This window comes from Neofelis nebulosa, chromosome 3, assembly GCF_028018385.1.
Source record: "Neofelis nebulosa isolate mNeoNeb1 chromosome 3, mNeoNeb1.pri, whole genome shotgun sequence".
In the NCBI taxonomy this organism is placed as follows: domain Eukaryota; kingdom Metazoa; phylum Chordata; class Mammalia; order Carnivora; family Felidae; genus Neofelis; species Neofelis nebulosa.
In genome coordinates, this window is record NC_080784.1 from 41,441,171 (window position 1) to 41,464,227 (window position 23,057).

At 40.2% G+C, this 23,057-nt stretch overlaps 1 protein-coding gene across 3 annotated transcripts in view; it reads right to left on the bottom strand.

Moving 5' to 3' along the window:
* Window positions 1-5,843: 5,843 nt before the first annotated feature.
* Window positions 5,844-23,057, bottom strand: part of CHRNB3 (cholinergic receptor nicotinic beta 3 subunit) — a 35,577-nt gene continuing 18,363 nt past the window's right edge. For all 3 annotated transcript variants that reach the window (XM_058720508.1, XM_058720507.1, XM_058720509.1), the window contains 3 exons: window positions 12,711-12,820; window positions 11,608-12,490; window positions 5,844-9,203 (listed from right to left, as the gene is read on the bottom strand). In XM_058720508.1, the coding sequence (XP_058576491.1) occupies window positions 9,069-9,203; window positions 11,608-12,490; window positions 12,711-12,820 (1,128 nt within the window). In that variant the 3' untranslated portion in view covers window positions 5,844-9,068. The remainder of the gene's footprint in view (window positions 9,204-11,607; window positions 12,491-12,710; window positions 12,821-23,057) is intronic.

Below are 23,057 nucleotides of genomic sequence, written 5' to 3' on the forward strand. Positions count from 1 at the left end.
ATGACCATTGTCATTTAGGCCTGGGGACTAGGGATGTTAAGTATCCTGCAATGTGTGGAACAGGCCAATGTAGAATTATCAAAATACCCATTAGGCCACCTATGAAAAACCAGAACCCTCTTGAGGGCATTAGTTTGGAGCATATGCTAAGCAGGCTTCTTGAGGGGCAGTCACACACCACACCTGTCACACCCAGCAGAAGAAAGAGTAAAGTTGATTGTTGGCACTCTTTTCTCCTGAGGGTTGACTTTTTGCCCATGAAGAGGACCCTTACCTGTGAGCAGAGATGGTGGTAGTGCTTTCCTCAGAGGGCTGTTTAGAAGGTTGCCTGAGTTAATCTTCATAATGTGTATTCTTTTTTTTAATATGATTTCCCTTTTTATACTGCATTCTTCTGGCCTGGCTGGATCTCCTTTTGTTGCCCAAAGCTGAGACTACCTTTGAGCTCAGAGGCACATCTAATTGTACAACAGGCCAGGCTGCCATACCCCAATAGTGGTCACTCTGTTTGGAGTGTGATAATATACACCACTGGATGTATTGCTGCTCTTGGCTAGTTTTCCCAAACCTAAGATTGTCCATGAACTAAAAAAGTAATGATACTTTTATTTTCACCGTTATTTTATTGACAGAAAGTCTTAATGCAAAGGAAGAATTCATATTAGGTTAAACATAAATGGTAGTCACCATGGTGTTCATGAAATGATTTCACTTTAATATATAATAGTAGGTGCTCTGAGAAAGAATTATGACACAGCCAAAAGGTTCAAGCCAGCGGAAAAATGTTACTTTGTGGAAATTGTAGTGTTCTAATGTAGCTGGTTAGAGACCATCTTTAAGGGGCCCAAGGTCATAGGTAAGAGACTTCATAACCTTGCTGTGTGTTATTGTCATAGGCTATACTACTAAATTTACCACTGGGTAGGTGGAGCAATCGGACTGTCATCATCTGGATCCAGAGATTAGTCTTAACACTAATGATGAGATAGCCAAATAGTATTCTCCTCCCATGGTACAATATGAATTACACAGTATAATCTCTGATGTCTTCTGCCAAAACTATTTAGCCAGAATTATAACATAACTTCCAATTTATAGGAAATATAGGAAACAGAGGAATACATTAAATGACACCAGAGGCAAGCAACCAGACGAACCCCCAAAATGAGACTTTCTTGGAGGAAACTGATCTGGTCCTTTCAATAAGTCAGTGACAAGAAAGAAATTAAAATAGATTTAAGAGGCATAACACTATGGGTTGAATGCTACTTTAGACAAGCCAGCTACAAATTTAGGCTGTTTTTCAGCTAGTTATAAATTTGAGTGTGGAATTATTAATTTTTCAAAGTATAATAATAATATTTTAGAAATGTTTTAATGTAAGAAAATGTTTCTTTAAGGCACACACTGAAAATTACACACACAAGAGCACACACACACAGCTGGAAATACTGGAAGAGGCTGAGAAAGAGTACAAGTTTGCTCTCATTTTAGGTGCTGGTTTAATTAATGAATGAGACACCTGGGTGGCTCAGTCCGTTAAGCTTCTGACTTCAGCTCATGTCATGATCTCATGGTCTGTGAGTTCAAGCCCTGTGTCAGGCTCTGTGCTGATAGCTCAGAGCCTGGAGCCTGCTTCAGATTCGGTGTCTTCCTCTCTCTCTGCCCCTTCCCCACTTGTGCTCTCTCTCTCTCTCTCAAAAATAAATAAACATTAAAAAAAATTAATCAACAGATATTAATTAGGCCTTGACCATGTACTCAGCTCTATTAGAGAGACTGTTGGGGTTGTAACAAACGATGTGCTATGATATAACTAAGGAAATAAAATTCACTTGATAAGATACAAAGGGACAATTACATTCTATACTCTCTAGCAGAGCCTGAAAACACCGCAGGCTGTCAGAGACAGCAGTTGGGCCACGTGTTCTTTGAAGGCTTCATGAAGTGGGGTGTGAGCAGAGATGTGAAGGATAAGGACAATTTAGGACAGCTCTCTGTGGGTCTGTGCAGGTGTGTGTCCCACACGCTTGCACTTGTGATGGACAGTTGTACGGGTCTCACAACATCCACTTGTTGGAAGTAGTGAAGGGGGACATCAACTATCTACCTCCATTTTCACCTCATTCTGTACTTTCTAACTGATTAAATTCTTTCTAACACGTCTCTTAACTCAGGCAAAAGACCTAGCTGCAGGCACAGCATCCGTGATGGAGACTGAAACCCTTGTCCCTCAAACAATAATGGTGACTGCTCTGTGGCCAGCAAGACCCCATGTGACTGACTCCAAGACACTGGTCCACTTGACCTTTACTGGCTACCTGTGTGTACCCATGACGTTCGCCCCACATTTTCCTTATACAAATCTGAAAGTATTTTCAGCACTTTGCAGTCTTTGAGACATCAGTCTGCTGTCTTTCTGGTGTTGGCTTCACGGAAATACATTCCTTTCTGGTTTCGCCACTAGTCTCTCTGCCTTTGGATTTTGTCAGCAGTGAGTGACTGACGCTGGTCTGTTTGGGCCCCCCATAGCCACATGCTCTTGCACCCCTGCTCCCCGGTTGCAAGAGCTGGAAGGTTTTACTCCCATAGATTTTTCTTGTTATACATTTGAAATTAAAATTTCTTTGCTTTAAAGTTATCCTTTGTCATTACTATCTTTGGGTTATTGAGGTGTCTAAATATTTATGCTTTTCCATATTTGAAAAGCTGTGTGTACACATATAAACGTTTGACCTTTGCTGTATTTGTGTCTGGTCAGAAAGAGGCTTGCTGTGGAAAGTGTTTCATGCAGTATTTATCAAACTTTAAAACTGAATTTGAATTTAAATGTATTTTTCTAAGATTAGTATTGTCATTTATCTAGCAAACTAATGAGTTAGATACAGTTAAGTAATGAGTTAAAGTCAACAGTGTTCTCAATAAAGGAAAGAACTGTGATTTGCCCTTTGAATCCACAATCCAGTCAGGGATTTAAAGCAGGGAAGCCTTGATTTTCATCACAATGTATCCCTGCAAATCCTGTTCTAAAGCAGTGTAAAAAGATTACATTTTCCCAAAGAAACAAAGTTTTAATTAGAAGTTGTGTGCTTTAAAAATTGTGAAAATCTCCAAAGTATAGAATTTTAGAGCAGGAGAGAACTATGAATCTTAACCTTTAATTAATTGACCAGGAAACTAAAACCCCCGAGGGGGCAAGTGACCCACCTAAGGCCCCACAGCCCACAGAGCGAGGTAATAGGTGGTCTAGAGCCCTCTCGTTTTCCACCTCACCATGTTGTTTCCCTTTTAAAAAACCCAGTAAAATGTACAGAGAAATAATAGATATGTAGACCAAGCAAGGAACCCAATGTTCTACAATGTGTGTGCATAGCACATAAAAATATAATTCTATGGTATAAAATTTGGTATATGTTGAAAAATAAACTGTGTTAAATATTACTTACACACTTAAAATATATATAAATGTGATTTCTGTTTTGGAATTTATAACTACTTTTGAGGGTGATTAGAATGGCACGAATCTCTGTAATAAAGCAGTCCGGGCTATTTGAAAATATTCTATTATTTCGGTTCACTATGGCCTGTGTTTGTTCTAAAATGAAAGTAGATCTGGGTACTTTTTAGGCCTAGGAAAGGGAGCCTTACAAGACAGCCAGAGTAATTAAAGAAACCATATCCAGGAGGAGAGATCAAGGGCACAAGGGAGGAAGAGATTAGGTCTGAAAAGGACAAAGGCTATTTGGGTATGAAGAGGATGGAGATCTGACTGGAAGCAGGAAAAACAGTTTGGAAACCAGTGCAAATGTCCAGGAGATTATAAACAGCGAGGCGTGAAGAACCCCACTGGAGTGGATATCCTGCCAAATCTAACAACATATGTGGATCACTGACTTCAAGATGTGCTTCACTTTTTTTTTGGTCAATAATTAGCAATTTTATTCCTAAGAGAATCATCTCTCCAGTCCCTATTGTGTCCAGCATCCACCAGCCTGTAAAGTCAAGATTAATCAGAGTCCTTAAAAGAGATCCACACTCTTCTCATGGCATAGTGTCACCTGTGGTGATTTTTCAGTGTCCTAGTCTCCATATACAATTGGACATATATATTAAGGATTGAGATTTAGAAAAGATCAGTATAAAATGGCTGGCTGGGGGCGTCTGGATGGCTCAGTCAGTTAAGCATCTGACTTCAGCTCAGGTCATGATCTCACAGTTCATGAGTTTGAGCCCCACATTGGGCTCTGTGCTGACAGCTCAGAGCCCAGAGCCTGTGTCTCCCTCTCTCTCTGCTCCTGCCCTGCTCATGCTCTGTCTCTCTCTCTGTCTCTCTGTCTCTCTCTCTCAAAAATAAACATTAAAAAAAAAAAAGCTGGTTGATATGTTTCATTTCGTGTGCGTGTGTGTGTGTGTGTGTGTGTCCTCCAAATCCTACTGATATATCAAAATAAATGTAAAATGAATACATCCATGACTGCACTGGAAAGTTGCCTGAGGCATCTTCACAGACCAGATTGGTGGAGAATAGCTGAAATATGCAGCACAGATCAGGTTTATGATAAAACCTAACAGAGCAGTGGAATTTTGGTCCCATGAAAGAAAGATGGGACCACCAAAGAAATTATTTGCTTTCTAACAATTCTAAGATTATACACAGGGGAGACTTCAGGTATAATTGTTGAGTAATCAAGTAAAGGACCAAGCACAGCTGCAGCAGTACTCTACTTTTCATAGTGGCTTTCACAGTCTGTCCCATCTGGTGGGCATTCTGACACATGAGAAACCAGAGTGAGCACTGGAGTCAGTGAAATAGTTTAGTTTAGAAATAGTTTAGCCCAAGATTATTTATGGCTGCCATGAAGAAAGGGGTTCCTTGAATGTATTAGATGAGCTACTCACATACTCTAGAAAAATGCTTTCTTGGACATAGACAGTAAAGGAAAGCAACTGGAGCCTGGTATTCTGTCATTAGAAATGATTTCCACTGTTAGGTAAACAAACTGTCAAAAATCAACAAACATGGGAATAAAACTACCACAAAAAGCATAAAAAGTATCAGTAGAAGAAGTAACCCCTGAGGAAAAATTGTTAATACAGACAACAGAAGACTTTGAAGTAACTGTAATTAGTATCCCTCCAAGTTATTATAGAAGATATGACATCCAAAAATAAGAATTAGAGTTCTTGGAAATCAAATATTCATCCATTAGCAAATATCCATCCATGATTCATCCATTAACAAACAAAACCTCACCTTGGTAGGTGGGCTGCATAGCAGAGAAGACAATGACTGACTATCAAATTAGTTAGGGGTATCATCAAGCTGACAATGTAAACAATTAAACAAGTAAAAAGTAATGAGAGAAGAGTTAATAAATTAATAAACATGGAAGACAGATCCTGGAATACCAAAATCCTTCTATTAGAAATTTCAAAAAGAGAGGAGAGAGAGAATAGAGGATAGGAAATAATAAAAGAGGTTAGAGAAGAAAATTTTCATGAGTTGAATAAAGACATTAGTCATCAAGTGCCAAGATAAAAACAGAGAGGGAGAAAGAGAGAGAATGAGAGAGAGAGAGAGACAGAGACAGAGCCCTGTATTTAGACACATACAGCATTCAGGTGACATTTTTTCTTTTTTATTTCAGGTGACATTTCTAAAGTCCAAAGATAGTAAGAAAAGTCCAAGAGTTTCATCAAGGTAAAAATAGGAATCTATAGGAACAAGGAATAAGAATCAACTTTCATAAGCCATACAGAAAGACAGATACCATATGTTTTCACTCTTATGTGGATCCTGAGAAACTTAACAGAAACCCATGGGGGAGAAGGGAAGGAAAAAAAAAAAAAGAGGTTAGAGTGGGAGAGAGCCAAAGCATAAGAGACTGTTAAAAACTGAGAACAAACTGAGGGTTGATGGGGGGGGGGGTGGGAGGGAGGGAAGGGTAGGTGATGGGCATTGAAGAGGGCATCTTTTGGCATGAGCGCTGGGTGTTATATGGAAACCAATTTGACAATAAATTTCATATATTAAAAAAAAAAGAATCAACTTTCACCATACTTCTCATCTAGAACATGGGATATTGTAGAATAATATCTTCACAATTCTGAGGATGAAAGATTTTGAACTCAAAATCCCATCCTCAACCTATGAGAGCAGAATACATTACAATTTCAGAAGTGCAAGGATTCAGAAAGGTAACCACTCTCAAAAGTTTCTGAAAGAATTGCTTGGAGGTGTATTCCTCTGAGATAATGAAATAAATCAGGTAAAGAGGAAAACAGGAGAAAAAAAGTGGCAAACCAAGAAATGAGTAAACCAATTACTTGTTTATAATGTGGTTGTAGACAAAATGTATTGTCAATAAATTATTCAGAGGAAAGAGACACATAACATAAAAAATTAATAACCTGGAATTAGAATTTTGGATGATTTAGCAAAACATAAAAGGTGATAAAAGAAGAGGGGAAGGGAAAGTGCTAAAAGAACTGTTTCATTTCAAGAGTGGTGGCTATGGGCATTAAATCCCAACACCAATTAAAGAAATTTGAATATGTTTATTAATAAATTAATAGAAATGGATGCATAACTTTCAATCCAGTAAAGAGGAAGGAACAGACAAATACAGTCAGAGCTGAAAAGGAACAACAACAACAAAAAAAAAGGACAAGAAAACATTACACAGAAAACACAAAACAAAATGGCATGAATAAGACTAACCATCTGGGTGGTAACAATACATGTGAAAAGGTTAAACCCCAAGTCTCAGCTGTAAACTGTTTATGAGAAACATGCCCCAAACCAAATAGTCCAGAATGGATTAAGATTTAAATCTTGGAAAAAAGAACAATTACTTCAAGTTAAAATCAGAATTTGGCAGCAACAATTTTGGAGGGCAAAAAGCATCTGAACAGACTCTTCCTGATGAATCTTCGAGAGGGAGTTGGCAAGTTGGGTGACGAGTGCTCCCAGAGGGGCAGGGAGACACATGGAAACAAAGGAGGGCATCTTGGCAATGATTTTTTTTTTAATTTAACACCAAAAGCAAAGGCAACAAAAGCAAAAATAAGCGAGTGGGATTGCATCAAACTAAACTTCTCCACAGCAAAGAAAACCATGAGCAAAATGGAAAGACAGCCTACGAAATAGAAAATATTTGGAAACTAAGTATCTGATAAGAGGTTAGTATGAAAACTAACAAACTATACAAAAATTTCATATAACTCAACAGTAAAAAACCAAATGACCCAATTTAAAAATGGGTAAAGGATCTGAATAGACATGCTTCCAAAGAAGACATACAGATGGCCAGCAGGTACATTAAAAGGTGCTCAACATCAGGGAAATGCAAATCAAAACCACAGTGAGATATCACCTCACAGCTGTGTGAATGCCTGCCATAAGAAAGATGTGAAATAACAAATGTTGGCAAGGATGTAGAGAAAAGGAAACCCCTTTTCACTGTTGGTGGGAATTTAAGTTGGTACAGCCACTATAAAAAAAGTTACGGAGGTTTTTCAAGAAATGAAAAATAGAACTCCATGTGATCCATCTACTTCTGGGTGTATGCAAAGGAAACGAAATCATTTTCTCAAAGAAATATCTGCACTCTCATGTTCATTGCAGCATTATCCACAATAGCCAATGTATGAAAACAACCTGTGTCTGTTGATGGATGAGTGGATCAAGAAAATGTGATTACACACACACACACACACACACACACACACAGAGGAATATAATTCAGCCTTAAATTCTGTCATTTGCAACAACATAGATGAACGCAGAGGGCATTGTGCTAAGAAGAGAAAAATCAGACAGAGAAAGACAAATACTGCATGGTTTCACTTACATGTGGACACTTAGAAAAGTGGTTGTTAGGGACTGATGGGGAGGGAAAATAGGGAGAGATTGGCAACAGGGTATAAACTTCAGTTATAAAATAAATAAGGTCTGGAGATCTTATGTAAAACATGGTGACTAGTTGATAACACTACATTGTATAATTAAAATTTGCTGAGAGTAGAACTTAAATGTTCTGAAGAAGAAGGAGGAGGAGGAGGAAGAAGAGGAGGAGGAGGAGGAGGGAGAGGAGGGAGGAGGGGGCAGAGGGAGGAGGAGGAGGAAGAGAAAGAAAGGAAGAAAAGAAGCAGAATGGAAAGCCTTGAGAGTACTGTTGAAATGGATTAGACTGGCTGTGAGGACATAAAAACCCATTATCAGAGAATGTTCAGTACTTCTATTTTCTAGGAAAAGATAATGCATTTTAATGACTGCACTCTTGGCAACAGATAACAGTGTTTCTATTGTAAGTTATTTTGATATGGCCCTTAGAGCCAGTCACAACTCACAGTAGGTTCTAGTTTCACCATCAGAAAAACTATACAGTGTTATGAATAAGTCACGAATACCACCTGCCTTAAAGGTTACCACATTCAAGAGACTGTTTTTAACAAATACCACATTTGTTGGGGGGAAGGGGAGGGGCTTTAGTTAACAGGCATCTTGGAATCTTCTCGATAACAAGCGATCTGCGCCAGACCTGTTGGACCAGTGTGATTCCCCAGAGGGTTGTTGAGATTTGCTCATACACATCTCGACAAAGGCATGACACATGGCACCAGTTTGCAAACTCAGGCAAAACCACCAAGGACACCAGTAGATTCAGGAGACCCAGGTCTGTGCACACAAACAGCTTGACTCAGAGACTGCCTTGAATTCCTGGTGTGCATCCTTGGTCCTGCTTCCTGGGGGCATTAGTCCTGCAGCCCTAGTGTGTCCTGGCTGTGATGTCAGACCTGGACCATATGACTCCATGAACGTCTGGAGAAGCCAAGGCAGGGACCTGAGGGGGTTCTGCTTTACTTAAACCCAACTCCCTCCAGTGGCAATCATGAATTTACTGTGGGCAAACCCACATTTACCAGTGTTCAGTTTCCCTGAGGACGGCGCTGACCCTTCCAAAAAGCTCATGCATTTGGGTACTGTATGTACATGCTAGCTGGATGTCAGTTCTAAGGTGTGATTTTGTCTTTATGGTATTTTAGATTGCTCTGGAGATGTGTTCCTAGTGGGAGCTATGTAGCCACATCTTCAAAGCAGGAGTGAAAATCAGAACAGAGCCTGTAACTGACACTATCAGAAAGAGCCACAGAAAGATTCGGTCCAGAACTTGGGCTACGAATTTCCAGTCTTGTACTACCTGCAAAAGAGAAAAAGATGCCTTCCATTCAATATGCAGGGCAACTGTTCTGAATTCATTTCAAGGGATTGAAAAACAGTAATATTTGGATTTACAGCACTTCGTTTTTCAAATTCACCTAACACATCCCCTGCAACATAGGCTCAGATTCTCCCCCGTGACTTCTGTAATAACAGTGCCCAAAGGAAACAGCCTGTGAACATTTTCATCAACATAGAAGACGTAAAATAGAAACAACTGAATCATTTATGCATTTGTAGAACAATATTGATCCAAATGGGAAAGGACTGATTTTTCCACAAATAAAAAGTCAGTATCTCTTACTAAGATCTTCCTGACCTCATATATGAAATGAATCATAAGCTTATAAATTAAGAATTTTCATGGTCAAATATTATAAGCCTTCTTTTCTTCCACTCTACATGTGGGTATGGCTGCTATTATCTCTGGAATGCCAGAAAACTGCGTGGAGGAGAAGTGACCATGAGATGACAGGAATCTGCAGGGGAGAGGGAAGATCTAGTCCCTTTGGAGGAAGGGAAGTTGGGGGAGAGTGGGGAATAAGCCTATAAGAGCAAGGTCAAAGCAGCAACATGTTGAGAGGCCAAGGAGGTCTGAAGGACAGGTGCCAGTTTTCCTCTTTTGAAGGAAAAGAAATGTCACATTTCTACTGTATGGGGTTTTTTGAAGATGGACTAGAACAGGACTTATAGAGAGGGGACATAGGTACTGATGTAGAACCAGAATGCATTCTGCACACATAGAGGTTTAGGAATAAAACCTTGGGGAAAAACACAAAAAAGATGTGTTTAAAGTGTCAATCTTAAGTGGTGGGATTATTAATTATTTTAAATCTGTTTATATTTTTTGTATTTTCCAAATTCCATACCCTGATCATGTGTTACTTTTATCATTTTTAAAAAAGCTAGTTGAGTCTTTGAATTCAAATTTTTTTTTTTTTTTTTTTTTTTAATTTATTTATTTATTTTTGGGACAGAGAGAGACAGAGCATGAACATGGGAGGGGCAGAGAGAGAGGGAGACACAGACTCGGAAACAGGCTCCAGGCTCCGAGCCGTCAGCCCAGAGCCTGACGCGGGGCTCGAACTCACGGACCGCGAGATCGTGACCTGGCTGAAGTCGGACGCCCAACCGACTGCGCCACCCAGGCGCCCCTGAATTCAAATTTTTAAAAGATGTTGAGAAACAACAACGAACAACCCTTAAGAATAGCTAAAGAGGCACCTGGGTGGCTAGTCGGTTAAGCCTCCAACTCTTGATTTTGGCTCAGGTCATGATCTCATGGTTGTGAGACTGAGCCCTACATCCGGCTCTACTCTGAGCATGGAGCCTACTTAAGCTTCTCTCTCTCCTTCTACCCCTCCCCTGTTTGTGCTCACTTGCAAGCATGTGCTCTCTCTCTCTCTAAAAAAAAAAAAAAAAAAAAAAAAAAAAATAGCTGAAATGTTAGTTCTATAGCAATGGGTGAAAAACACAACAAATAGTAAGAGAATATGCTAGGTAGTATCTAGATAAAGTATAGACACATGTTTCCTTAAAAAATGTCTTCCATAATTTTGTTTATGGGATCAGGCTCTTAGCACTAATTTGCACTTATTTTAGAGTAAAATAATTGAACCCTACAAATTGTCTTAAAATTTGTTTTAAGCATCAGTAAGATCTGAATCCAGAACTGTTTTGAGTAGGAAATCCACACTCGTGCCACACTTTTTTTTTTAATGTTAGCCAAATAACCACACCCTTTTCCCTCACCAAAATATCTGTTGGAACACTGTATATTTACATTAATCCCGAAGTCTAATTCTGTTCTTTTATTTCCAAATACTATGGCTAGAAATAACCACCATTGAACTAAAAATGAGAGGTAAATTACCAGAGACCAGGATAACCAATTTAAAATGTAAAATTAAATTATTTTAAATAGGGGCGCCTGGGTGGCTCTGTCAGCTGAATGTCCGACTTCGGCTCAGGTCATGATCTCACAGTTCATGAGTTCAGGCCCCGAGTTGGGCTCCTTGATATCAGCACAAAGCCCGCTTCAGATCCTTTGTCCCCCTCTCTCTACCCCTCCCCTGCTCACTCTCTCTCTCTCAAAAATAAACATAAAACATTATTTTAAATAGAGTCAAGTCTAATTACAAGGAATGGTGCTTAATCTAGACTTGCTTCTTTTTTGCCCATTCTGTTTCTGTGAACTGCTTCCTAAAGATCCATACTAAAATTTTTATTCATGTCAGGGCTTGTTTTACATTTTACACGTGAAATGCAGATAGCTAATAATGTCACATTTTAAAAGTGACAGTTTTTTTATTGTAAATAGATGTGAGAATATTGGTTCTTGCACATTTCAATGGCAGCAGTGTAATGAATACCAGTGTACTCACCTGGTTGATAAAATGCTCTTTCTTCACATGCCTTGAAATGTATCTAATGGAATTAGCAGCCTTTTCCAAGAAAGCAACAAGAACTTTTTCTCCATCACTAATCTGTCTTTGTTTCCTTTTTTCTAGAACTTTACCTTTCACCACTGGTTGGCTCTCATCTTTGTCTGGGAAAGAGTAGCGATCCATGTGGTCCTTCATACAAAGCAATTTAGGAAGTTTTTGTAGAAAGAGTCTCTTAACCCAGGGGGCCATGGGATGGTAAGTCGAAGAAGATCTGTGGTGAACATTAATCACGAAAACAGTAACAATAATCGACAGGGTAACGAAAATCATTATGAACAGCAGGTACTCCCCAATGAGAGGAATGACTTTTGAGGAAGATGGGATTATTTCCTCAATTACTAGAAGAAAAACTGTCAGGGAAACCAGAACAGAGGTTGATAGCGAAAGCTTTTCTCCTTCATCAGAAGGCAAATAGAACACGAGCACTGTCAGAAAAGACAGCCCCAGGCAGGGGATTATCAGGAAGAGGGTGTAGAACAGGGGTAGGCGGCGCAGAACAAAGGAGTAAGTGATGAACGGATAGGAGTAGGTGCCATCTCTCCTGTTGCCCTTCATCCCTTTGGCATTGAGTATTTCCCATTCTCCATTATCGAAGAAGTCTTTTCTGTCAACATTTTCATTTATCAAAACGAGATCAACCATGGTACCATCATAAGTCCAGGATCCAAACTTCATGGAGCAGTTCTGCCGGTCGAACGGAAAAAACGTGACGTCCATGGTGCATGAACTTTTGTAACTGGCTGGAGGGGTCCAAATGACGGTGCCATTAGATCTCACTATGACTTTGGTCATGAGGGAGCCTTCGAAACGTCCATCTGCACTGTGGTAAAAGCAGTTGGACACTAATGAGTTGGGGTTTTGCCCACCCCTCTACTATTTGTATTTATTACTTTACTACTACGGTGTCAAACAATATTTCAAAAAGAATCAGTTCTCTTCTTACTTAAATCTGTACATTTCTCTTAATCATTTTGCCAGAATCAGGCTTTGCCATCTCTAGTCCTAATCTGACCAGTGTATGTTTCTTCTGGGATACTTACTTTTCAAAGAGAACTATGTCAGGAAGCCAGAGAGATTCTGATGGAACTTTAATTGAACGAATTCCACCATATTCATCAGGGTTCCAACGTAACTTGTGGTCTGTCCACTCCTGCATTAAATAAGCATACCGAAATTTTAGTCTGAAAATTCAGTGTATTAGACTTTAGAATCTTCAAGTTTATGTGAATTTACTAATCCAGTGCTTTATTTAAAACAGGGAAATTCATCCATTTTAGATCTTACGACCTTATCTGTAGCTCAAGATACAGGTTGAGCCCAACTGGCCTCTGATCTTGCCCAGGCCCACACAGCCCTCCTACCTGGGATTTCCAAAATTGCCATATCTACTTCCCAATGGAGAGTCTGAGCAACAGACACCATTGATTGGTGACCTATTTTTTCAGGCTATTTTCTCTTAAGAAACAAAAGAAAAACAATGATATATCTAACTCAGTCTATTCTAGAAGAGTTGGCCCAGGAATATTTTAATCTCATGAAAATGGATACAAACAATTTTTAATATCGCTCGAGTCTTGGACAAACATCCACCCAGTATGTTAATATGAAACATCCAGTATCCACTGATTAGTCTTGATAACATAACTTTATCCCAATGAAAAAATATTTTCCAAGAATTTCCTTTTAAGTTCTAATCTGAATTTATTTTGTGACCACTCAATTACAGTTTTAAATTATATTCCTAATATTGTTAGCCTCCAGATACTTACATATTTTTCCTCACATACTTATATATTTTTCCTCATAATACAATGAAATCATTTAGCATGTTTTACAGGAGCTAATGGACCCAGATTAACAAACCTGACCATTAATTGATTGGCTTATGAAGGTCAAGAGGATGATGTATGGGTGATCCAATTACAACAGAAGTGGACTTTCTTAAAAAGATTTTAGATCCAGAATCTTATGAAATCTGACCTGAAAATTAAATTCTTCTATCCCATTGTCCCTCATGTAGACAGTTGAGTAATGATGTAGGATAATATGAAATGACATTTCAGAAAGTTTCAAGGGTGTGCCTGCCCAGTGTGAGGCTTCCTGGAGCCCAGCGATGCCAATGTTGTCATTAAAAAATCAGGAGACAGCAGATGGGCAACTTCACTAGATGGTAACATATTGAAATATGCATGATGCCTGAAAAAGTATGAGACTGTACACTCCAGGTGAGACATTGTCTATCTGAGACAAAACAAATTTAAAAGGATATGGCTCATTAAAAAGCTACAAGCTAAAGGATAAAAGATTGCGTGACTATTTATGGAAACCCATGTATATGAAGATTGACAGTTTAAGAGCCCAAACTAATAAAGTATTTACCATGTTTACTTGGTACTCACAGGCTTCTCTCTTTTTACTCTTCCTCTGCCTGTTTTGAAAAGCAAGTGCATTTTCCTTCCTATGAATAATTTGTCTCCTGCTAAGGAGACTTGTACCACCAGCAGCAGGTCTGAATCTCAGAAATGTTCAAGGGAACCCAGAGTAGCATTTTTTGTTTCCCTCTCACTTGGCTTATTTCTCAAAAATTTACGTACAATAAAATTCACCCTTTTTGTGTATGGTGTTCTATGCAAACAGTTGTATAATCACTGATGCCATCAAGACACAAGAACGGCTCTGTTGCCCAAAAAGTGTTCCTCGTGTTGCTCCTTTGTAATCCACTCTCCCATTCCCAACCCCTGGAAACCACAGATCTAGTTTCTGATCCTATAATGTTGCCTGTGGTCATATAAACGAAATCATACAGGAGACAGCCTTTCAATACAGATTGCTTTTATTGACCATAATGTATTTGGGATTCTTCTATGTTATATTAGTGCTTTGTTCATTTTTTGTGTGTGTGATTTGTTCATTTTTATTAGTGAGTAGTATTCCCTTGTATGAAAATACCACAATTTATTATCCTTCTCCAGGAAGGATATTTGGATTCTTCCAGTTTTTAAAAAAAATTTTTTTTAATGTTTATTTATTTTTGAGAGAGACAGAGACAAAGGGTGAGTGGGGGAGGGGCAGAGGGCTAGAGGGAGACACAGAATCTGAAGCAGGCTCCAGACTCTGAGATGTCAGCACAGAGCCTGACATGGGGCTTGAACTCACAAACTGTGAGATCATGACCTGAGCCAAAGTTGGATGCTTAACCGATTGAGCCACTCAGGAGCCCCTGGATTCTTCCAGTTTTTAATGATTACAAATGAAGTCCCTATAAATATTTTGTGCAGTTTTTTGAGTGAAAAACATTCTTTCTTTCTCTTGGGTAAATACCCAGGAGTGGGATGGTTGGGCCATATAATAAGAGTATCCATTTTTAAAAATATTTATTTATTTTTGAGAGAGAGAAAGTGGGAGAGGGTCAAAGAGAGAGGGGGATAGAGGCTCAGAAGCGAGCTCTGCCCTGACAGCAGAGAGCCTGATGCAGGGCTCAAACCCATGAGCTATGAGATGGTGACCTGAGCCAAAGTTGTATGCTTAACAGACTGAGCCACCCAGGTGTCCTAGTAAGTGTATGTTTAACTTTATATGAAACTGCCAAACTGTGTTTCAGAGTGACTGTATCATTTAACATTCCCACTAGCAATGTATGAGAGTTCTAGTTCTTTAGTCTTCTCCAGTACTTGGTATTGCCTCAGTTTTTATTTTGATTATAATAGTTATGAAATGGTATCTCATTATGGTTCTTAATATGCATTTTCCTAATGACTAATGATGTTGAACATCTCTTCGTGTGCTTATTTGTCACCCATATATCTTATTTGGTGAAGTGGCTGTTAAATCTTTGGCATATTTTTTAATCAAGCTGTTTGTTTTTTTATTACTGAGTTTTTAGACTTCTTTTATATATTCTGGATAAGAGCCCTTCATCAAATATTTGATTTGCAAATATTTTCCCACAGTCTGTGGTTTCTTAATTCTCTAAACAGTGTCTTTCATAAGACAGATATTCTACACTTTGATGAAGCTTATTTTACCAATTTTATTTTTTAGGAATTATGTCATATCTAAGAAATATTTGCCTAACTCAAGTTCTCCTATATTTTCTTCTAGAAATTTTGCAGTTTTTTGGGTTTTACATTTAGATCTAAAATCCTTATTTGGGGTTAATTTTTTTTATTGTGATGTGAATATAGAATGAGGTTTTTGAGTTTTTTCACATATGGATGTCCAATTGCTTCTGCACCTTTTGTTAAAAAGATTAAACATTCTCTATTGAATTACCTTTGCACATTTGTCAAAAATCAATTAACTGTATATGTGCGTGGGTCTATTTATGAGTTCTTTGTTCCATTTCATTAATCTGTGTCTCTCCTTTCCCTGGTACTACACTCTCTTAATCTCCATTGCTTTCTAGTAAGTTTTGAAATCATATAATGTGAGTCCTCCAACTGTATTCTCCTTTTTCAAAATTGTTTTGGCTATTCGAGTTCCTTTGCTTTTCCATATAAATCTTTAAATCAGGGGCACCTGAATGGCTGGCGCAGTCAGTTAAGCAACCAACTCAGGTCAGGTCATAATCTCACAGTTCGTGAGTTCAAGCCCTGCATTAGACTCTCTGCTGTTAGCACAGAGCCCACTTCAGATCCTCTGTCCCCCTCTCTTTCTGCCCCTCCTCCACTCATTCTCTCTCTCTCTTTCTTTCTCTCAAAATAAATAAATAAACTTAAAAAAAATTTAAATCAGTTTGTTGCTATCAAGAAAAATCCTTCTGAAATTTTAATTATGATTGACTTGAATCTATAGATTGATTGGGGGAGAACAGACATCATAATATGAGTTTTCTGATCCAGGAGTATCATTTCTCTCTTCATTTATTTGGGTCTTCTTTGATGTTTTTAAATCAGTGTTTTGTAGTTTCAACTTACAGACCCCATACATATTTAGATTTATACCTAAGTATTTCATTTTTTTTGGTTGGTTTTTTTGTTTTCTGTTTTTTAAGAGAGATATATAGCTGATAGCTATAAAGCTTATTGACTGTACTCAAGCTAAAACTAGCTTTATTCCATCTTTTCCTCTGGTAAAAAAAGAAAATGAAGACAATAAAAACAGAAAAGTTGGCCTTACTGGTAAAATATCTGACAAAAGGTGGAGGAATTATATAAATAAGCATGTTACACAGTGTTCAAGTTCGGTGACAAACGGGGAGAGAAATTATGGAATGAAGATGAACTGTAATAACAGAAGCCTTTGGCTGACTTCTACTTATGCAAGGCTTTGTTCAAGGAGGAAGTGGCATGTCAAGAGATCTTCACAGAAAGAGGAGAACAATGAACTAAGAAATAAAGTCGATATATATTGCCTGCTGCCTCCAATTCACCTGCCCTTCTCCCGGTAAGAGCACCCCCCATTTCCTCACGGAGAACCACCTCACTGCACTGTCACCCACCAGCTGGGGGTGGATCTGACTCTTCTTTCTGGCCCAGAAATGGGGCTGTACCTCACACCTGCCCACTGTGATCAGGGACAGCAGGTAACCAACTTGGAAACAATGACATACCATGCATCCTCTGGAACCACTGGAAAAGAGGCTGGCCTTTCTCTTTCTTGAAAGAGAACTTGAACTTGAACACAGGAAGCACTTTGAGGCTGGAGCTCATATGGCCACCTTGCTGCCATTAGAGGAGGACTGAGATGAGAATGGGGTCAACCCAGAGGACGAGGAGCCCAGAGACACACAGAGGGAACTCTGGGCCCCAGGAATATTGCTTGAGTCCCTGGATCAAGCTGCATGTAAAGCTAGCTTTGTCCCTGGACTTTCCAGGTTGTGAAAGCCAATACGTTCTATTTTTGCTTATGCCAGTTTGGGTTGCGTTCTCTGTCACTTGCAACTAAAAGGTTCTCAGCTGATCCCGGGAGAATCTGAGCAGGTCTCAGGCAGGCAGTGAGTCCCAGGGATAGACACAAAGAAACAGATTGGCTGGGACTGTGCTTTTACGTGCTAGCTCCGTCTTGAGCAACTCCGTCTTGGACGATGTTGGTGAGCTCAGCCACCAAGTCCAATCTCACTCTTCCTCCATTTGGAGCATAAAGATTGCTGGGAACAAACTTGCCTGCTTCTTGGATCCAGGTTCCTCTCTCCTCCAGGCACAGCTGTCTTTTCTTATGCCTGTTTCCACTTTGCAGAGAAGGTGGATAGCTACAATTCTGGGGCCCCTGCCTTCATGCAAACCCCACCAGACAAATAACTGGTTTTACAAACCATTCTAAGGGAACTGGGGCATGCCCTAGGGTGAGGGACTTTTCAGTCAGAAGGGTTTGTGTTGCTTAACTGGACCTCCAACCGCAAGATAAACATCTGTGGCCAGAGATAACAGAGTGGTAGTGGTTCACTGGGCTCACAGTTTGCAGGGAATTAATGCATTCCACAAGTACCCAAGGCTGAACACACCGCTGCCATGTGATCCCAGCCTGGGGCTGCCTCACACAAGAAGGCAGTGCCGTTTGGGTATAATGATAGCGAACCACAGGATGGACAGGGGAGGTAGTTCTGAGCAGACCACCTTTAAAGCTGAGACCGAAAGGGAGGGAGCAGCCGTGAGTGGTGGTGTGGGTTAGGGAGAAGTAGGAGGGTGTGGGCTCCAACCTGGGGCAGGGGTGAACAAACGATGAGTAAGGGATGCGTTGAATCCTCGGGGAGCACATAAAGCGATCTACAGTGATTTAGGTTTTGTTTCTGACCAGTAAGGAGAAAGGGACTAGCTGGGACTCTTGGTGAATGCTGCTTACCTTGGAGTATCTGGAAGAGAAAGAGCACTGGACTAGAGTCAGAAGCCCTGAATCCTCCACTTGTACTGTCCTGTACTGGTTGTACCCCTTACGGGGTGTCCTTCTGTAACCAGACCTGGGGAATCAGAATGTTCTCCCTGACACATCCATCTGGAGAGGTTCCCTGGATTTCTACAAGATGTGTGTCCATCACGATGCTGACAGTGCCCCATGCCCCAGGAAGAAGAAGACATGTGCTGAGTCAGCAGTGTCAGGGTGAGGATTCAGAGCCCCCCCCCCCCCCCAACCATCCTCTATCTTGCTAGAGAGGTCTGAGGCTTTCTGGTCACTTCCTGCTCTGTCTGAAATCCTGGGGGCAACTGGAGACTAATCTCCTGTCTCTCCCTTCTTATAGTAAGGGCTTAGAAATAATATCCTATGTTCATATAGCACGACCTGGCCAAGATTCTCAAAGCCCTTTACAAACATCAGCTCTACCTTGAAGTAGTCAGTTCCCAGGCTGAGAGCTGTGTCATTGCAGAAAATGGGAGAGCACGGGGTATGTCAGGGCCAAATATCAAAGTTAATCTGTGACTAAGAAAAAAATGGAAAAAAACTTTCTTAATTCTGAACAGTGCAATTTCAAATCCATATCATGTACATTCCCTTGTCCTTTCTTACATACATTACCTGAAATAGCAGTCATAAATATCTAGCTAGTATCCAGCACCAAATTTCATTTAAATGTAAGTCGAAGTCATTTTTTTAATGTTTATTTATTTTTGAGAGAGAGAGAGAGAGAGAGCGCAGGGGAGGCGCAGAGAGAGAGGGAGACACAGAATCTGAAGCAGGGTCCAGGCTCTGAGCTGTCAGCACAGAGCCCGACACAGGGCTTAAACTCACAGACCACAAGATTGTGACCTGAGCTGAAGTTGGACACTTAACTGACTGACACACCCAGGTGCTCCTAAAGACTTTTTTACTACAGAAATAATCTCCTAGTTATTCTTAGTTTAATACTAAGACCAGGAGGTAGTAAGGAACAAATAATGCCTTGATTTGTAGCCCCTGAGGCATCCCTGGGATCTTCAATTATCTTAAAGTCAGGTGTGAAATTCTTTTTTTTTTTAATTTATTTATTTGTTTTGAGAGGAAGAGAGAGAGAGACAGACAGACAGACAGCATGAGTGGAGGAGGGGGAGAGAGAGAGAGAGAGAGAGAGAGAGAGAGAGAGAGAGAGAAACCCAAGCAGGCACTGTCAGCGCAGAGCTTGACATGGGGCTTGAACTCACAAACTGTGAGATCATGACCTGAGCCAAAATCAAGAGTCAGATTCTCAACCGACTGAGCCACCCAGGTGTGAAATTCTTAAAACCAAGCTAATGTTGATTCATTTTAACCTTAAAGATAACAACATGACACATTATGTGTCCCACATTCGCATTATATCCATGAGTTGTTAAGGCTAAGAAACAGGATTTGTCATTAAGGATGAAAAAGCCTACAAAGGTGGCAGCAAGAAATGAAATTTACTGAGTCCCTACTACACGCCAGAGAAGGTACCAGTCACATTCACACATATGATCTCATTTAACCTCTTAACCCAGGAACTAGGCATTGCCTCTATTTTACAGATGAAGAGATTGAGGGTCAGAGAGACAAAATGACTTGCCCAAGTTTACAGAGCAGGATTTCTGATTCCTAACTCCTAATTCCTGCTCAGTTCTTAGGGTCCACTTGACCAAGAAGACCAAGCTTGCCTCCTTTGCTAAGGCCAGAGTGAGGCTGTAGAGAAAAAAGGAAAAGAAGGTGCTGAGGAAAGAAGGTCAGAGATAAATCCACAGACTTGAAAACATGCCATTGCAAGTTGTGGAAAATGATCAGACTTTGGGAAGATCTCCCTGACCTTTACAGCAAGGCTGTCCCTTCGATAACAGGTTGGTTTCAGATTTCTTCTCAAAGACTAGCTCCAGGGATCTATCCCATAAAGCCTTCATATGTTTGCTGAACTTTTTGTTGATCTAAAACAGGAATCAGCTGTTGGAGAAACAAGGCTAGTTTGAGATGTTGGCCTTGGCAGACATTCAGGTTGTTTTATTTTCCTCGGGAAGACAAAGAGGGTAGAACAGAAAACTCTTCTCAGCTACTCACTCAGAATCTTACTGTCCTATTGGTGCGTACACCCAACAGTGACTAGCCCAGCATGTTACACTGTGCCCAATGCATAGTAGGTGCTCAGTAAATGCTTCTTGGGTGAGTGAATTTGACATCTGTTGTCATAGTAATTATTCACATGATAATATTTAGGCCAAGGGCTTAACTCTTTATCAGTAAAGAAAGGGTGGTTTCATTTTTCCATTACCTTTAAGGTGCTTGCAGTGCAGTTTTCCTAACCTTGGCACTAAGTACTTTCTTGTGTAGTCTTAGTGAGTTGGTGTTAATAATCTATTTATGATTTATAGGGTTTTGATTACTCTCTGGAAGTAGGAAGGAGGGAGACAAATGAGTTTCCAAAATAAAATCAATAAAATAAAAATAGCTCCCCATAGAGGACTTTCTCAGGATGTTGCTAAATTTGTGCTTGACAAAGGTCTTTGGTTGAGAGGATGGAGGAAAAATGTCTAAATATACCAGAGGAAAGTAACGGAAATAGCGGACAAGACAGAAGAACTGCATTTAAAAAAAACAAAAACAAAGGAACAAGCATTTCAGTTGTGGAAGCTGCCCTGAGATGTGATTTTCTCCTAAGTAGGTAGAATTTTATTCTCTCTGTGATATGAATCAGGGAGCATCTTTCCGTGTCCGAGAGGGACAGGAGAAAAGGAGAGGCTTTCATCACTTTTGTCTTTATTTTGAGCGAGGTATACAGGGGTGACTGGAGAGAGTTTCCTGTCAGTTTGCTCTGGTGTGAGATTGGGGTAGTTCTGTGCTTGGGAAGAGCTCATGACTTCTGCACCTTTTTGGCTTGCAGAACTTCTACAGATCCTGTAAGACCTAACTTAAATATCTCCTCCCTTGGAAGCTCTCCCTGATTTTCTCCCTGTCTCACTGTCATTTGTGTAATGACACAGTACTTATGTAGATTTTCCTTATGGTGCTTATCATATTACAGTCATTATTTTTTACACAACTAACACTATGTCCTCTCCTTGAAGGCAGGGCTGTATTTTACTCTTCTTCTTCCCCGGGATCTAGCAGCGTGGCTGACATCTGGCAGGTTCTCAATAGACCCTGCGGAATGAATGGCAGATCGAGTGAATCCTTACTTCATTCTCTCCTAAATGCCCTTCTAGACCATCAGATGTCCCAGCAGTTGAGACATGGAAAGCCAAGGACTAGGAACTAGTCTCCACAGGAGCAGCGCTAAGAGAAGAACTGGACATCTTCCATCAGCTCCCTCGTCTGAGGCAAGGGAGGATTTCTCCACATTAGCCAGACTTCACTTAACAATGCCTAACCTTGGCCAAGTCAGTTCAATTCATCCTAGGACCTACCTCATAGGCGGCTGTGAGAATTACAGGAGTTCATTCCTATGACAACCCAAGCAGAACAACCCAGCACTTAGGAAGTGCTCAATAAATCTTAGGTATGATTATTAGCTACTCTGAAACTGAGATCTGTGTGTAACACCAATAGTAGCTTTTTTTTTTTAACATCATTTTTATCTTGTTTTTACCATCTCTTTTCTTTTATCCTTTATCTTTCTTTTACCTTTTTAGTTTTAAAGAGCTAGGGGAGCCTGGTTGGCTCAGTCGGTGGAGCGTACAACTCTTGATCTCAAGTTGTGGGTTCGAGCCCCATGTTGGGTATACAGATCACTTAAAAATAAAATCTTAAGGGGCGCCTGGGTGGCGCAGTCGGTTAAGCGTCCGACTTCAGCCAGGTCACGATCTCGCGGTCCGTGAGTTCGAGCCCCGCGTCAGGTTCTGGGCCGATGGCTCGGAGCCTGGAGCCTGTTTCCGATTCTGTGTCTCCCTCTCTCTCTGCCCCTCCCCCGTTCATGCTCTGTCTCTCTCTGTCCCAAAAATAAATAAAAAACGTTGAAAAAAAAAAATTAAAAAAAAATAAAAAATAAATAAAATCTTAAAAAAAAAAGTGGGGCGCCGGCGTGGTTTAGTTGGCTAAGCATCCAACTATTGATTTCGGTTCAGGTCATCAGACAGGTTCGTGATTTTGGGCCCTGTGTTGGGCTCCTTGTCAGGCTCTGTGCTGACAGAGCAGAGCCTGCTTAGGATTCTCTCTCTCCCTCTCTCTCTGCCCCTCCCCTACTCACACATGTGCACTCGTGCTCTCCCTCTTTCTCTCTCTCAAAATAAATAAACTGTAATAAATAAATAAGAATTTAAAATTTAAAAAATAAAAATGTAGATCACAGCCTGATGGAGTTAAGTGCTTCCTATTCCATGCAGCCTCCCTGCCTGCCACCATGCTGTAGAATTCATCTTTCCTTTTTGCTCCCATAGTGTTTGTGCCATACGTGGCGTGTACATGACATTGCACTCCCAATCCAATCTGTGTGAGCAGGATAGCTATGATAATATTCTCTGTGGTTCAATGAAATGCACAGAGGTTCTCATACTTTGGCTTTTCCCATGATTTAGAAGCAGGGCTTAATGTTTAGTGCAGAG